Source organism: Cotesia glomerata, linkage group LG1 (assembly GCF_020080835.1).
Source record: "Cotesia glomerata isolate CgM1 linkage group LG1, MPM_Cglom_v2.3, whole genome shotgun sequence".
In the NCBI taxonomy this organism is placed as follows: Eukaryota; Metazoa; Arthropoda; class Insecta; order Hymenoptera; family Braconidae; genus Cotesia; species Cotesia glomerata.
The window spans coordinates 26924271-26942803 of NC_058158.1; the positions used below are offsets into that span (position 1 = coordinate 26924271).

The window sequence follows — 18533 nt, forward strand, 5'->3', positions numbered from 1 at the left end:
ATAGACTACACAATTTATTATAACACAAATAAACACACATTTAAATAAATAAAGTAAAAAAATGGTAATAAGTTAAAAAAAAACGGTAATCTAATTGTATCATAAATTTGATGGCTGTACAAATGTAACATTTTTTTCATTATGTATAATGATTGATGAAAAAAGATTTTGATGAAAATTGTTAATGGAAAAATATTCGTATGCGTGAAACGATCGATGCTTACTAAATTAATAGATAAAATTTGAAAAAGTAAACGAGAAAGAAAAATATTAAAAATTATAACGACCGTCGATCGATCCACTCTCGAGTATTTTTATTGACAGCATAACTATTATTACTTTTAATTATTATTAAAAATGAAAGAAAAAAAAAAGATTTCTGTAACAACATTATAATATAAAACCATACATTGAATGGCATTACATACCGTGCTTTTTTCATTACTTATTTTCTTCCTGTTTGCTTCCAGATAGCCTATTTAAAAATAAACGTTTTTTTATAAATATAAATTGCATGCCTTTTGTTATTTTCGTTAAGAAAAAAATTAATTTATTCAAATTAAATATTACATTATTATCTAATTTTTATAATACTTATAACAAATAGAAAATAATTGTTATTTAGCATGACAATATTATCATTGTCAAACTTTTTATTAATTGTTTTTTACAAAGTAGGCGCTATTTTAAAAGCGCACCATAAATCAGAGAAGTTGAAATGAATTATTAAGTAAGTATTTAAATGTAGAATTTATTCACTTTCTTCTTTGGACCGCTCACGATCAGTACGTCGTGACTTCTTCTTACGACGACTTGGACTACGAGATCTAGATTTATGCCGTCTGGAGCGTGATCGTGATCGATGTCTGTGTCTAAAGTAATTAAAAATAAAACGATTATTTATTTCATTCATTAAATATAACACTACACGGAAAGAACAAAATGACACTGGATATCATCTCAGATTATACTCAGTGATATCTGTAGTAAAAAAAAATTTCAGATAGTAGCTAGTATAATCCAAATTATATTGCGTGATATCTGGATTATAATCATTGTTATCTAGATTGTACTCATTGTAATCTGGATTATACTAGCTACTATCTGAAATTTTTTTTCACTCAGTATAGTCTGGGATGATATCCAGTGTCATCTTGTTCTTTCCGTGCAGTGTTATATTTAATGAATGAAATCAAATATTACCTCTCTTTATGACGATATTGTGACCTCGAACGATCACGTTCTTTATCTTCATCCCGCGTCACTGAATCTCGCTCACGTTCTCTAACTGATGAATCTTTGTCACGGTCTGAACGTTCACGGTCACGGTCGCGTTCACGTTCTCGATCTCTTTCTCTGCCCATTGAATCAACTTCCCTTTCACCGCGCGAATTATCACCTCTCGCGGTAGGATCGCGCCCTGGTGGACCAGAAGCGATCAATGGAGGAATCACCAGAGGTGGTACCATTGTTGGAATTGACTTAGGACCTATATCTTTGCTTTCATCAGATGCTGTCAATGGAATGGATAAATTTGTTGGTTGCCAAGTCTATTAAATAAAAATAGAAACAATTATTGTTATTATTCTTATTATTATTGAAATAACTATTAGAATAAATATTAATCAAATAAAATACTTACGGGATCATTTCCCCATTGACTGTCTTGTGTTGGCTCATAGCTCTGGAAGTAAGGATCAGGTTCTGGCATATAAAAAGGTGGAGGTTCCTGATAAGGAGCAGGAGGTGGAGGTAAATCGAAAGGAGGTGGTACCATCCCAGGACCCGGTGGCGGTACACTCATGTCAGGAAATCCTGGCTTTCTGGAATATTCTCGTCGGTCAGCAGTCATAACTTGAATAACATTTTCCTTAGGTGGTGATTTATCGAGATTTCTGCGTGACGCCAGTCCAGAACTACCAATCACATCAATAGTTCCGGCCATTTTTCTTCCAGGCGGTGGTCCAGCTCTCTTAGGTCCTGCTATACCAGAGTACTTGCTGTTATCGTTGGTGATAGCAACTTGCGACACTCTTGTATTTATTAGATTTGGTCCTCCCGAGCCAGCGTTCAAAACAAGTCCGACTCCCGATTCACTTCTCATTCTTTTTTGACGTTCGCAATAAGCGCGCCAAGTTTCTTCATTAAAACCATAATTAAAGTAATCCGTGATATCAGCTCCAGGCTGTCGCCATGGCTTATCCTCCAGTTGATCAAGATTAAACTCATGCGCCTGGATCCCATTTATAACACCAATCGTTTCAAATTCATCGATGCTAAATTTACCAGGTTGTTTGTTTAATTTATCTGGTATTCCGGAGGCGTTCGTTAAAAGCCCACTACGTTTAATATTTATATTATTATATGCTGGCGTCGATTTAATATCACCGATGACGACATGAACGTCATCATCTGAATCGGAATCACTTGGAGCATCAGCGTCTTCTTGGCTCGGTTCTTTTGTACCATTTTCATCAACATCATGTTCCTCATCTTCAATAGGCTCCTGTGACGTATGTTCTTCCGGTGCTGATGCTTCTAATTGCTAATTTATAAATAAATGTATTGTTAATTATGATACTAAATTTAACAAACATCTAATAATTTTTTAGATTTTTACAACAATTAAATTATAATGAAAAAAATTAAAAAAAAAAAAAGTTCCATATTGGTTATAAAAAATCCAAAAATTGTCAGATATCTGTTTATTAACCCTTCAGGACATGGGTGTTTTTTAGTGTCTCACTTGCACTGCAGCGACATCCATTATGTTAAATGTTGTTGCGTGAGAAAAAATCTCATAACCCATGTCCTGAAGGGTTAAAATATCATTATTAATTTCATTTCCACCGGTAGATACTTAAACAGGTTATGTTTACTTACCTCAGTAGACTCTTCGGGGTTATTTTCCGCGTTACCCTCTTCAATATTTTTCAACTCATCTTGATTTAAATTTGATGTTGATTCCTTATTATTTTCAAGCGATTCTTCCTTGGAAAAATTATCTTTTCCATCATTTGAATCTCCGTAAAGCCACTGGTCCTCGTTATCATCCGCCATTTTTACTCTTTTACTCTTTGAATTAATCTTTCTTTTTTATTAAGCCCATGCAAAACATTATTCATACTATAGTTATGCTTTCCACAACTCTGAATCGTCAGTTAAATACTCAGTTCAGTGAATTCAATGCTAGATGGCATTAGTTATTTACTACCAAAGAAAAAAGAGAAAAACATAAGGCATGAATATATAGCAAGGCGCCAGACAACAGATACAAATTAAATTGACAGTAAATCGAAGTAACAAAAATAAAGATTATTTTTTAAAATACAAGAATGATAATTTAAAACATTTTTTAAATATTTACAGTTATATTTTTAATCATTTTATCCTAATAAATATATTATTAGTTTTAAAACATTTTGCGATCTTTAGTCGTCAGTCATAATCATCATGTTTTGAGTTTAAAACAGCTATTTTAAAAAATACATCAAAATTTTCTTTCTAATTCTTTTCATAGATTTTCTTAAATTTTTCACTTTCTGATAGATTCTTTTAATTAAAAAAAAAAAAACAACCTTATCAGATATCTTCAATCTTGGTATCAAAATATTTTTCAGTAAGTAATTATAATACGATTTTAAAATTTTATCAATCACTGATGAAACTCTTTATATTTATTTCTCCAATCACTCAATAGATATCGTTACAATCTGTAATCATAAATATTTAAATAAAAATCAAAACTTTCTATTTCAGTGACTATCATTTTTTGATTCAACTTATACTGCCAATAGATTATAACTTGAAGCAAAGCGAGTTTACATACCAAATAAAGGATTCAAAAAAACCAATAGCGACATAATTTTGTAACAAAATACTTCTAAAAGGTATATTCATCCATGAAAAAGGCTTATGAAACTAGACACGGGGTATATTAGTCAGATGTATATGACACACCGTTGCGCCGTAAAACCGGATTCTTGTGATCTCTACATGGCGAAATAATTCCTACCTATAATCGGACAGTATTAATAAAATAATTTAACAGGAAAATCCTGGATAAGATAATGTGTGATAGATCTGAGATATCATATACATAAATCATATATCACAAGATTGATAAAGTTATGTGCTGATAAATTTGTTAATTTATAAAACAAATCTCTATTTATCAATAAATTTTATTATACAAGTAAGTAATAACTTTAAAAAGCTATTTTTTTATTATCTAGGCTGGATTGATATTGATACTTAAAAAAAACTTTCGATTGATAAATGTCTATCTATTTTTTATATAGAAATTCATTGACCTGAAGATATCCAATCAATAATAAAATGAATAAATTTTTAAATTCATTCGAAATTTATAAAATTTTAGAGGTCACAATTCAATAAATTTTATTGTACATTTTATTATACATCCGTGATATAATATTGAAAATAAAATAAACTCCAACGCATAGGTGTATCTGCGAAAAAATTGTTTATATTTATTTATTACACAAAAGTTATAAAACATTGATTGATTAAATATCACATACTGTGCAATTGTACCGTACAGTTAACTATGGACAAACATTATACCTTCGATGTCAGTGGCACTGAGTAAACTTTTAGCCTTTATACTAAAACGTATAGGTATATATTTACGTGCATGTGCACGTATAATATTTTTAAAAAGTTTAATAAGTTCAAGTAACTATTACATTTCGTTAAATATTTTATTAAATATTCAACGTTTTAATTATGTTTTTCCAATGAAAGTACTCAATATATGTGCGCGAATTACGTGTCGCTTGTAGAATTTTTTATAATTAAATAAATATATTTCATCATGCCATAAGTTATGAGTAATTGCTATTATTGGTTCATTAAAAAAAACAAAAACATTTTAAATACAAAAAATAAACATGGACTTAGTAATAAATATATAAAAATTTCAAAATGATATTATATGTGCGGAAAGATATTTGTACTCCTTATTCAGTGTATTATTGAAATGCACCCTTAGAGTACTTTAGTTACAACCTTGTTGCTGATGTAGTGCAGTGTTAGACACTTGGAACGTATAAACCAATGGTAATAATTGATAATAGTATCGATTAAATGTAGACGGCTTCGTGAGCTCTAGGAACCACATACTACATGTTCTAACTGCTGCTCTCTTCCCAGTTTCAATCTCAACACAATTGATCTCATTTTACCTAATTTATTTTATTTCTTCACGTTAAAAAATTTTATTGTCATTTCAAAAATATTTATCAATTTCAAGTAATTTAAAAAGTTGAAATGTTTGAAATATTTAATTAAAATCTTAAACTATTTTAAAAGCCGTGTATCGTGGATTAAAATATAATTTTACGAGTAAAAATAAAAAAATTTTCTAAATATATTTTTATTGTAATAAATATTCATTAAGAGCTGTCTTCAATGGTATGCATAAAAATATAATAAAACTTCTTTAACTAATCCCACAACGGTTTAAACGTATTAAAAAAGCATATACGTCATATGTTATGTATACACATGTAAATATGTCTACTATACGTACATCAATGTTTAACGTTTTATCTTCATTTAGCTTGTCAAAAGCAACAATGTTAAAGATAAAGATCTACGCCCAAATGATTGTACTATCAGTACCACAAAATGCCTATAGACAGGTGAAAAATTAATTCCTATTTTTTTATAGTCCGTGTTTTTAATTTGACTAGCCTACTTCCTCTACTACCTACCATTTGTGTATTGTTTGTATTTGCAATATTATTAAGCAATTCCAATCTACGTATAACTATAGTGTATTATCATATCTATTTACTCATACTGCATACAAATTGTTATTCGACGCGTATTTCGTAGAAGCTAATATATTATCTTCCCATCCATACACTGATACGTATAGATTAATATACTAAGTAGTGTTACTGTTTCTTTACAATCTAATGTACAATATATATCTACGTTAGTTAGTAAATTTTACATTATATACACTGATAGAAGGATTTCTTAGCATTTAAGAAGATTTCTTTGTATTTAAGAAATCATTTCTTAAAGAGTATTTCTTAACATTTAAAAAATATTACTTAGTATTTAAGAAATATTTCTTTGTATTTAAGAAATATTTTTTAAATATTAAGAAATTATGTTTAAGAAATGATTTCTTAAATACAAAAAAATCTTTTTAAATACTAAGAAATCCTTCTATCAGTGTATTAGCCTCAGTAAAATACCATGATAGTCAAGAATATCTATATACATTCAAACTTCAATATTTATTGATGTTCGATCGGCTATCGATAAAGGACTATAAAACCAGTGAGCGTTATTGTACTTTAACATTTATATATATGTATATATGTTATATCTAACAATACTTTTGCGACTATTTTAGCACCGATGTCTCAACGATTTATTTTTAACATTTTCAGGACAATCCAGATTACTACTGTGACCCTGACTTATTATTATTATTTTTTTTTTTTTCATATTTTGACACAACTTACTGCAGAAAATTTTTTTATCTTATTTCATATTATTATTATTTGTTGGGGATATATAATATTATATTAATTAAATTGACACGATGAAAAAAAAAAGTTCTTGACCCTCATCACAAGATTTATATTGTGAAACCTTTTTAATACATTACTCAATCTAGAGGCATTAAAAAACAAAGGTTTCACTATTATTACGTATTTTCAAACTATATTTCTGCAAGTATGAATAGATAAAATATTTATTTAGTATTGTTGAGTATAATAAGCTTTTTAATTCATTAGTGAGTAAAAAAAATGTATCTATAAAATTTTCATTGAGAAAAAAAAAATATTACAGGTGTAAAAGATAAATTGAGTAAAAAACAAGTTATCGAAGGTCAAAAAAATATATAAATAATTACTATTTTGAGAGCTGAAAAATATTTAAAGTTCAGTGCACTTGATTGGCGCCATAAAAATTTGCGCGCGCAGTTAATCGTGATGGATTAGTGGTACCAAAGGTAGGTAAAAGAAACAAATTAGGAAGGGGAAGTTCAATGATAGAGTGGGAGTAAGCCAGTAGAACAGCGAGGATGAAACAGCGTTAGCGCATTTGTGTAATACGTCGACGGCACGTCGACCTAGAAGTAGACTGGTAACTGGTTGGTTATTAGAAAAAGAAAGAACGTTAATATTGTACTAGTTAGACCAAGATATATGTATATATATACAAAGATAAAGAGAGAGAAGAAAACAAAAAAGAAGGATATATTTTATAAATCTGTGCCAAAGCGCGCAAGTGAGAAAATAATTATTGGAGTAAACAAAGAAAATTCGATAGCTAATGCTTTTGTGACGAGTGTTGGTGTGTCCGGAAGTCGATTATATTCATTGTTCAATATAACTCATTTTTTCTCTTTGGTGTACATTGTCAAATTACTTGGTACGATGTTTACTTTACTTTACTTGCATTGTAGTCTCAGTTCTAAGTGTCATCTGTATGGTTTTAGAATGTTTTACATTTTTTTGAGAGTTTTTATTGTTAATTTTCGCGCGTACGATCGTTTAATTAAAGAACAGCTGATGTAAAAATGGCGCGTGACAGTTGGTGTAAGGTTAGACGTGCGCGAAAATTTTTTATTCGATAAAATATACAAATATATATAACATCTATGTATGATTTTAATTGATTAGTTATATGTCTGATTGGTACTTTTTATTGTTATGACGTTTTTATTTTGATTGCTATAACAGTAAAAATTAGTTGTTGGGCTGCATTTATTACATTTTTTTTATGTGACAACTGTCATTGATGAATAATGATAGCCGTATGTAATAATTAAATTTATTTGTATTATTACAATTTAAGCTTGATGAGGCTGATGGAACCCCTGGGTATCGCCCCCGAAACCGTAGAGATACGTACATTAACACGATGGGCCCAAGTACCAGTTCAACATCGTTATACAGACTACTCAAATTCATTAGGAGAAGCTAATCATTTTACGGATTGTCCTTTTCCGTCTCAAAATTCAATTAATCGTAAGATTGCATTATGGTATGTATTTATTTTGTTATACTTTTTTATTATCAATACATGTAATTATATGTTTCTTATAATTTATACATTCATTTTCAATAGGACTGGAGACATATCGGTGCTACAAGTTGATGCGGTGGTGAATCCTACCAATGAAACTATGAATGACAATAGTCCTACGTGCCAAAAAATATTTTCCCGAGCTGGTCCAGCGCTTAATATCGAAATTGACAATGACATCAAAGGTATTATTGCACTAATATTTATTTTAGGTTAATTGAAAATTGGGAAAAAAATGTTTCATCTCTTTGACACGTTTTTTTTTTTTTTTTTTGACTAATTATTCTGTAAATATCGGTCGTGCAAAAAGTGTTTCAATTGAGAATATTAATCTAATACTTTCAATTTTATAAATAGCATTGTCAGTTTTATCAATTAGTAAAATTGAAGAGACTTATAACTTCATTTATTCTATTTTTATTTTTCCAATAGCTTTTAACATAATTAAATTACCTTGGAAATTAATCTTTGACTTTCATAGTGTAATAAATAGATATTTTGAGACTAGTTTTAAAAATAATGGAAAAAAAAAATATTTATAATAACTAATTGCTAGTTTTTTAATCAATTAGCCTAATAATTTTTTTAATTACTTAATGAAAAATTCGTTTTTTGCAAAAATTTTCGTATAGAAGTGAATTCATAAGGCAATCAAAATTATCAAAAAAAAAATAGAATCAACTAAAACTGAAGTAATTTTAGATTTTTTGAATTTTACTATACAATTATTTAATAATTTGTACGGTTAATTTATTCAAAATTAAAATTTTTTTTTGCAGTAAAACAAAATTTTTAATCTTTACAGAATGTAAAACAGGTGAAGTACGAGTAACTCAAGCCCATAATTTACCTGCTCGTTTTATTATTCATACAGTCGGGCCAATTTACAATGTCAAATATCAAACAGCAGCTCAAAATACTTTACATTGTTGTTATAGGTATGTCACAAATATTTTTTACTAAATAAAGCTTGGATATTAATTTTAAAAAAATAAAAATATAACTTAATAAATTTTTTTCATCAGGAATGTTCTACAAAAAGCCAGAGAAATGGGATTGCGTACTGTTGCATTACCTGTAATTAATTCAGTTCATCGTAATTATCCACCAGATGCTGGAGCGCATGTTGCACTTCGTACGATACGCCGTTTTCTAGAGCAGTATAATGATTCATTTGTCTGCATTGTTCTCGTTCTTGAGCCCTGTGATCTGGGTATTTATCAAATTCTTCTGCCACTTTACTTTCCACGAAATTACGAAGAACAAGAAAACGCATGTTGGCAATTACCAAGTGATATCGGAGGTCCTGATGGTGAACCACTTTTGCCTGATCGACAAATTCGTATCATAGACAATCCTCAGCATACACTCCACAGTAATATTATTATTATAATACATTTGTATTTTTATATTAAAGTTAAAAATTGAATATTATTAAATGTATTTTTATTGATTTAAGGCGATGAAACGATTGAATTGTCAAGTCAGCTCGATACCTCATTGAATCTTGGTGAGCATGCATTTACTCAGATGCAAGGAGACTTAGATAGACAAAGGCTGCTTGGGGAACGACCACTTACTGATCCTATTGCTGATATCATGATCAAGCAGATGCAGCAAAAAGAAAGGTACGAAAGAATATTTGTCTATTCAGCTGTTTGCTTATTTTGGTAAATCTTATAATACCTTATCTAGAAGTTATTTATTTAAAAAATTTTGTTATAATAAATTATTAACCACTAGAAATTTACAAAAATATTTTCAAGTAAAAAAATAAAATATTCATCGAACAGAATTTGGAATTATGCTTTTAAAATATTTTCAATTTTTCGTGCATATTTTTGTAAGTACTATGACTAAATAATTAATTTTAAGAAATAAAAAGTTCAATTAATATGTGTTATTTTGAGTATAAATATTGAATTACAAACTTTTTAAGGGCCAGTTTTTCAACCCCGGGTTTAAGTATTTTATCATTGTGAATATATCTATATATAATATACATATATAGATATATTCACAATGATAAACTACTTAAACTTGGGGTTGAAAAACTGGCCCTAAGATTAAAGAATTATGAAATGTTTAACAAGTAATTAAATTTTGAGTATCAACATAATACGTCATAAAATTTCTGTCAATAAAGAAGGAATCTATAAGATTATTTACAAAAATAGCTAATATATATTATTTACTTTAAAAATAGTATCGATAATACAGTTTTTTTTTTTATTATTTTTTTTTTAAATCTAAACAATAACTCAATAAGATTGATAAGTGTTGTGTAAAATTCAATTATCATTCAAAAATTGAGTTACCCGGTACCGATAATTACGGAAATTTAATTTTTTAAGTATATTAAATTTTACAAACAACTTAATAATTTTCAGTAATTTTTGTTGTTTTAATTTTCTGCTGTGATTAAAGTCTGTTCGACAGTTTGTTTACTTAGTTAAGAGTACTTGTAATAATGAGATAAATACTGTTATTTAATTATATATATTTAAAAAAAATGATAATTCATGACCTGGTAACATAATTTGAATACCATCTGAGCAAATTATAAAACTTTCAACAACAGTGGTACTTGCACGTATTGTATTTTAAACATTAAACAAAACAATGCCTTAGAATGAATGTTACTGTGTAAAACAAGTTTAAAAGCATATATGTGTTTGTAGACTTTTAGTACTTTTGAAATTATTTATAGTGTTAAATTTAATTGAAGCAAGTAGAGCATTGCCTATTTAATACTTCACGCTTGCCGGATATAGTGACGTCAGATATCAAATTTAGTTTTAAATTTTATGAATAATTATCTTAATTTAGTAATCATATTATTAATGTTGAATAATTTCTGTTTTATTTTATTTTTATTTTTTTACATTGAAATTAATAAACAAAAATTGTAAAGATAAGTTTTTGAAAAATCTTCTATACTTTTTGTACAGAATTAGCAACATAAGAAGAGTATTGATGAATTAAAATATGAATAATGTTTATTTATAAATTTTTAAATAAAAATGAAATTTGAATCACTGTAAATGACAATATTATAAAAAAAATTTGTTGGATGACGTAAATAACGTCGACGGGAGAGTGCCTAGTCGATTGGTCTGATGAACGCAAGCGCTTTAAAGACTTGCAATATAAAGTACTTTTTCTTTACTTGCCGAAACGACGACGACATTATTATAGCTCGTTGATTCAATATAAGTTAAACTGTTGAGACAACAACTCGTAATTTTTTTTTCTGCATACTAATCATGTTGTACGCGGTAATTATTTACACTTGATTCGGTGCTCGTATTTTGAATCAGTATTTGTACTACGTCTTGATCTATTAATCGCAACTCTCCAACTCGTCACCTTCTATCGCAATCATTCTTTTTTTATTCATTTTATCGGCTCTATTTTATAAAATTCGTATTTTAGTAATTTTATATTAAATAATCTTGTAAAAATTAACATTTGTATTTAAATGTATACGCAAAATATTTGAATTAATAGTATTTTTTGTGATATATCTTTTACTGAGTGATATTGTGTCAGAACTTTTATAAATTTTATTGATTATTAGATTGGATACTCAGTTATTTTAAAATAAATTTATAAAAATAACTTACTTTATAATAAATTTAAACGAGTAAAGTTATATCAAAATAATGGTGATGATTGACATGACAGATGTAAGATTAGATGAGGATGACGATGAAGATCGGTGGGTATTTTATTTATTTATTCATTTATTTATAGTTAATTTTAATAGATGATACAGTAATTCATGTACTATTATCGAAAGTTTATTAACCTTGTATGTTATATGATAACAAATGCTAATTGATAGCTGTCTGTAGAATGGAGCTAAAGAAAAAAGGAAGAACAGATATTACGTTTACGTCTCGAGCCGTGTACTTGACCCGAAAAATCCGAGTATCGGCCTCTATCTAATCCCCTACCCTTTAACATTTAGTTCGTTCAATAATAAACTGAGTCACTGATTTTCTCTAATACGTATATTCTATATTTTTTATTTAATTGGATTTATTCATTTAATAACAACAATTACTCATATGTATTTGTTATTACTCATTGCAACTAAATTTGCATAAGAAAATGATGAAATATTTTAATTTCTATCGATCGATATTGATTATTTATCATTATGATTATCACCATGAAAAAGGATTCATTTTTTTTCTTATTTGAATTGAATTTATTTTTTCAGTGTTTTTTAATTTCGTGCAAAAATATCAATTTTAATATTTTAAATTTACTAATAAAATTTCATACATAGACAATACTTATATTTACAAATCATTGTTTATAACAATAACTTTGGACAATTTTTAATTTTATACAATCAGTTAGATATAAATTATTCAATAAACAGTAATTAATAAGCAGTAATTAATAGAGATATATTATAAGTTATTATCTTACGTAACTTTATCAATAAATATCATAATTATTTAAATAATTTATTCTTAAAAAAGTACGTTTTTATTATTGTTATTGTTATTGTTATTTAAAATATTTTGATAATTTCAGGTATGAAAGATTACTAAGACGAGCCAAAATGGAAGATTTGACTGAAGTTTCAGGAATTGGTTGTCTTTATCAAAGTGGTGTTGATCGACAAGGAAGGCCAGTTGTCGTTTTTGTTGGTAAATGGTTTCCAGCAACTAAAATAAATCTAGATAAGGTAAAAAATATTGCTATAATTTATTGATTATTATTTATACTGAAATAATTGATATAAAAATATCATAATTTATGAACTAACATCTAGTGTATTAGCGTATATGTGACCACGCGTTAATATCAACATCAAAAAGCTACTATTATACTTAGTTATTATCAATGTGACGTCAAATAACCGATGTGACGTCACAAATAGTCAATCGATATTTTGATTTTCGGATGATATAAAAATAGAAAAAAATAATCAGTATGTCTAGTCTTTGAAGTAATAATTTATTGACTTTGTTTAGTTAGTCAACAAATTTGATTTTTAAAAAGAGCCGTTAAATATTTTATATAATGCAACGTAAATATCCGTGATAAAATAGCACGGCTTGATAGAATGAAAGCGCTTTTTATCTGCAAACTCATCTTCGTTAATTTATGGCATATAAAGTGAATAGATACATTTTTCTTTATCTTTTTCCTTTTTATTTTATGACGCATAAACAATTAAATAGACTTTTGTAATAATTAAATGAAATTTTTTTTATCGGCTGTGTTTGCTCAAAAGAGTGAGTAGAGTAAGATTAAAATGACATGATTGTTTATATATATATGCATTTCAATAAAGAATTGTTGACAATGGTTCTTTGATTGAGAAATCATATTCAATTCTCTGAAAAACAAAAGAAGAAAGCTTGAATTAAACAAAAGCTTCTTTAAAAAGGGAAAAAATAGAGATTCATTTCTGCACAATCTACATAAAAAAATCATGTCAAGATAAATGAGAAAAAATATTTCAATTATTCTTTGACTAGATGAATATTACTTCGAAATTATAATTTATTTATTTATTTTTACAATCATTTTGTTTGCAGACACTAAATATACGAGAATTGAAATATGAGTGTACATAGTAATTAGAAGGTTTCTTAAAAAATGCAAAACGGAAATTTATTAATATATTTTTTCGATTTTAATATATTTTTAAGTTAAAAAAAATTAAATTTTGGAAATTTTTATATACATATTTCTTTCAATACTATATTATAATTTTTGCTCATCAATAAAGTTGATTTTTTTTTTAGGCCTTACTATATCTGATTCAACTACTAGATCCCATTGTCAAAGGTGACTACGTCATAGCCTACTTTCATACACTTACCACCAATAACAATTACCCCAGTTTTCGATGGTTACGTGAAGTATACGACGTACTTCCTTACAAGTAAGTTCAATTTGAATTAAATCTTTTAATCACTGTAAGATTATATATCATTAAAATTTACAACTAGCTCATTATTCACTTTGAATTGAGTTATAATAATAAGTGTTCAATTTCAAGTATTTTATATTTCAAATTCAGAGTATATTTGTAAAAAAAATACATCATCTATACTTACTGTTAACTCATTGATATATGAAGCTATATAGAAAATTTCAGCCACTATGGTATTAATAATATCTGCTAATTTAGCATTAATTATTAACATAAAATAAAAATGTTCATTCACTTCATAATCGTTAGTAATAAAATTCTTTTTTCAAATTTTGCAAAGAAACTAAATCAGACGATTGAAACTCAATTAAAATTTTAATATAACGGGAATTAAAATTGTATTTAATTAAATATTAAACCAATTATTATATTACTAATTTTTTTTCTTTTTTCATATTTCAGATACAAAAAAAACCTTAAGCATTTCTACATCATTCATCCAACTTTTTGGACCAAGGTTTGTACATTATTTATGTATTAGAAAAAAAAAATCAAAGCTATCTTTGGTTTAAATAAAAATAACGGAAATAAACATACCAAGCGTTGAGATTTCTCACGATTGATAAACTTGTTATTGCATTATCTACTCGACCTTACACGGATGTAATGTTTTGTGTTCTAAGTGATTTCCATCACTCTTTTAACACGATATTTTTTTATAATAAATTCGTTGAGAAAATGAATTCAGTTAACATATTTACGCTAGAGTAATTAATCACAATATTTATAATTAATTTTTAATAACAACTTTGAAATGATCATTATTATTTAATTTGTATAATTTAATGTATTTTATTAGATGATGACTTGGTGGTTTACTACATTTATGGCACCAGCAATAAAACAAAAAGTTCATAACTTACCTGGTGTTGAATATCTATACGAGGTAATGCCTCCAGATCAATTGGAAATACCAGCTTACATTACGGAATACGATATGACGGTAAATATTTATTTTTATATGTTTCATATTATAAAATAATGAAGAGATAAATTACTCATTCGAAAAAAATTATTAAAAACTAGAGTGTTAGTACAACATACACAAATAGGAAATATTATACACACCATAAATAAAAAACAAACAGAAATTATTCCAACTTCCGAGATCACGAATATATTTGAATAAATTGATTTTAATCATCTAATAATTATGTGAAAAATTAATCTGAACCAATATGTGTGCATTTCATAAATAAGTACATACTATTACTTATATATTTTATAAATTATTTTTACATCGGTAGTCATGGTCATTAAAATAATTAATATTGAAATAGATTAATTAGTTTTTAATATTAACAAAAACAATTGTGAAATTAATTTGAAAAGTAATTGATCATAAAAATCAACTAAATGTTTACAAATTATGTACTGTAACTTTTACGTAATTGTCAATTTTCTTAGAAACTATAGCATTTTTATTTAATTAAACTCATCAATATTAAAGTGATCTATGAGGAAATTGCAATGATAAATTAAGTTTAGCCGTATTAAATAAAGTATGAAAGAGTATTCAACTATAAAAAATATTTTATTGGTTAAATAATCAGTTTACACTAAAATAATTTACAATAATACAAGTAATAAGAACTAGCAACCTGCTGTCACAATATACAGGGTTTGTGTACTTCTGAAAAAAATTATGAAAATAATATTGCTATGGTAGGATCACTTATCAATAATTTAGTGGACAAATATGATGGAATAAATTTATAGAACCAACAAACTATTTAAAACTGCTCCAAAAACTTAATATAAAAAATTTACTATCACCAAAAAATATATATAATATCGTGAGAAGGCAAAAAATTAGTGTCTAAGTCTTTCTTATAATGCAAAATTTAACAACTAAAATCCTTTTTTTTTTCAATAAAAAATATGCCCCATAAAATTTTTTTTATTCTTTTAGTTATTTAAATGATCAATTGTCTATTGCTGAAAAAATATCTTACCATAAAAAAGAACAAATTCAGGTCAACACCTTTCTAATAATACTGAATTATGAATTAAAAAAAATTTCATTATATAAAAACACCAGAGACAAAATTTTCCTTGTTATTTTAATTATTCGAATAGTAAGATAGTAGTGCGGAGTAACTTGTAAGCAATTATTTTTTATGTTATTATCATATCATTTTTTATATTTCCGTTCCAATAATAACGTCTCGAGTATTATTACATATTATTACACAACTTTAAAATTAATTGCATTTCTTTGTTAGAATATGAAATAAATAAATATTGATTACTTAGTTTTTAAAAAACTATTTTTTTTTTTTTTCATTATAATATAATAATGGGATCTCATTATTTTATCTTTAATTTAAAATTTTATTTTAAAAGCATTTTTTATAATCAACTAAGTAAAACACACTTTATATGTTTACAGATCAATGGAATAAGATATTATCAGCCCATTCAATCACCAGATTCATTAACGTAATTACAAGATCTATGTGTGCATTTTTTACTCTATTACATAAAGTAAAAAGACAAAAAAAATTATTTTGGCAATTGTTTATCGCCTTTGCACACGCTAGCCTTACCCCCAGATATTTGTACTGGGAATCCTATGCCCAATTGATGAAAAAATAACGATCGTAAAAAAAAGAGTATGAGCTCAAAACAGTAGATTTAAAAAAAAAAATATAACTTAAAATAAAAGAACAAAAAAATTATTTACCATGTTGAATATAATAGATTATCGAAGACCGAAAGCAGTTACTTTTAAGAAAAAAAAGTATGAAATTTTTCATCTGTAAGATGAAAATATTAGACAACTGTAGGAAAAAAAAACGAAATAACTGCCAAAGTAACATCAGAAATCAGTATTTATATAGCATCGTGCGAAACCTTGTATTTCTTTTGAATTATTATAATTAGAAAGAATTCCAAAAAAATTCATTAAAATATAAGTCCGCAATGAAAATTAGATTCGAAATTAGTGAACGTGCATAATAATCTGTCTCTGAATCTTTGATGCGATAAACTTTTTCAAGATTGTCGAGAAAGTTTATGTATATATTAGGATGGTCCTTGTTTGATTGATTTTTTGATCTTTTTTACGCTCTAACAATATCTTAAGAATATCTCTGTATTTATGTTGGACATCGAGGTAATTATTATCTAAACGCGTGAAATGGAAGAAAAGAATGATCAAATTTTTGAGATTCACAATTTTTTTTTTAAACTTCCAGAGAGTGCGTAACAAAAATAGAAAATAATTGAAATATAGACTACTCCTAAAATATAAATGCATAAAAAAATAAATATTTTAATATTTAATTCCGAAATGTCGAAAACATTTTATTTGAGTAATAGTAGTATTTTTATATTGAATATTAAAATATTTATTGACTTGAAAATGAAATAAATTATAAATAAATTGAAAATTATAAGATTGATGGTATACATTATTAGATCGTTAGACAGTTGATAAGTTGGTAAATCCTGAAATGGTTGTTGTTATAGAATCAAATACAGTTTATTGTAAATTATTACTATTTTACTAATTGATATTTGCTAATGATAGCGTATGTAAAATCTTGCACGCATAGTTTATGATAATGATAAGCAAAAGGTGTGTAACTGGCTTGATTGTTTACGTGACTGCGCTGTTACAATTATTATTATTTTTGTCTATTATGAATGAGTGTTTGAGAGTAATCAGTCTTTAAAAAATCAAGTAATACCCATGTAGGCTTAATAAATTAGGAAATTATTAAGTGAAGCAATAAGATTTCAAGAGCTTGTGCTACCCCGTAATATTAGATTCGCGCCGTTATTAAAAATTATCAATGAAAAAAATTTTTAAGTGATTTTATGCCGTTTATGATTTAAATTTATTTAAGATAATATTCAACAATACGTAATAAAATTTTTAAAAATTGTTTTATTTACTGTATAAATACAGAAAAATTAAAATTAATTTTTTTTCGTATTATTTAAATATTTTTTTTTTTATAAATATTTAATTATCAATACATAGCATTTTATAACTACAATCAATTTTTATTTAATTGAGTAATTAATAGTTTAAGTTCCATTTTAAACGGTACTAGAATGCTTAACTAAGTAAAAAAAAAAAAATTGTTTTGTTAGAGAATAAATAATTTAAATGTAATTATGGTGGTATATTGTTGATTGTTTATGATGTGCAAATATAAAATGTAGAAAAAATATCACCAGAAAACTAAAAGAGTAAAGATTTTTGAATGAATACTTTCTTAATTTAAAATAAAAAAGTTGTAATTTGTAGTGGACTATTGATTGAAGGATACCTTAAAAAGATGGACAATCAGCATGTATGTCATAGACTAATGGATTTAATGTTATTAACGTTATAATAAATATATTAAAAATATTAAATTTATTTCGGTGATATTTTTTACGCTTGGTTAAAATGTTTTGAATAATCTCTGTAATAAGTCAATAAGCCTATCGGCGACATGATAAAAAAAAAAACCCCTCTCGTAGAGAATAAATT

The 18533-nt window shown here is 26.5% G+C and overlaps 2 protein-coding genes across 3 annotated transcripts; one reads left to right on the top strand and one right to left on the bottom strand.

Annotated features, from left to right (window-relative positions):
* Positions 1-652: 652 nt before the first annotated feature.
* On the bottom strand, positions 653-3141 carry LOC123265905 (pre-mRNA 3'-end-processing factor FIP1). Its single transcript, XM_044729877.1, has 4 exons — positions 2884-3141; positions 1643-2545; positions 1204-1550; positions 653-872 (listed from the first exon to the last, which is right to left on the bottom strand). The coding sequence occupies exons 1-4, from the start codon at positions 3058-3060 to the stop codon at positions 752-754; spliced, it is 1548 nt and encodes a 515-aa protein (XP_044585812.1). The 5' UTR covers positions 3061-3141; the 3' UTR covers positions 653-751.
* A 642-nt stretch (positions 3142-3783) lies between these two features.
* LOC123275446 (protein GDAP2 homolog) lies at positions 3784-17224 on the top strand. Of its 2 annotated transcripts, none has more exons than XM_044743586.1 (11): positions 3784-4128; positions 7849-8037; positions 8122-8264; positions 8885-9017; positions 9105-9454; positions 9539-9707; positions 12631-12784; positions 13854-13993; positions 14447-14501; positions 14844-14987; positions 16437-17224. In XM_044743586.1, exons 2-11 carry the CDS (start codon positions 7853-7855, stop codon positions 16488-16490), a joined length of 1527 nt encoding a protein of 508 aa, XP_044599521.1. In that variant the 5' UTR covers positions 3784-4128; positions 7849-7852; the 3' UTR covers positions 16491-17224. The 2 variants fall into 2 exon arrangements, with proteins under 2 accessions (XP_044599521.1, XP_044599520.1); XM_044743585.1 differs by lacking the exon at positions 3784-4128 and adding an exon at positions 7063-7422.
* The last annotated feature ends 1309 nt before the right edge of the window (positions 17225-18533 follow it).

Bases quoted from the DNA above. Each gene is read 5' to 3' on its own strand.
- LOC123265905 (XM_044729877.1), bottom strand. From the start codon at position 3,060: ATGGCGGATGATAACGAGGACCAGTGGCTTTACGGAGATTCAAATGAT. The intron at 2,546-2,883 runs GTAAGTAAACAT...TTTATAAATTAG, and splicing joins ACCCCGAAGAGTCTACTGAG to CAATTAGAAGCATCAGCACC. The intron at 1,551-1,642 runs GTAAGTATTTTA...TTTATTTAATAG, and splicing joins GTCAATGGGGAAATGATCCC to ACTTGGCAACCAACAAATTT.
- LOC123275446 (XM_044743586.1), top strand. From the start codon at position 7,853: ATGAGGCTGATGGAACCCCTGGGTATCGCCCCCGAAACCGTAGAGATA. The intron at 9,708-12,630 runs GTACGAAAGAAT...TGATAATTTCAG, and splicing joins CAGATGCAGCAAAAAGAAAG to GTATGAAAGATTACTAAGAC. The intron at 12,785-13,853 runs GTAAAAAATATT...TTTTTTTTTTAG, and splicing joins CTAAAATAAATCTAGATAAG to GCCTTACTATATCTGATTCA.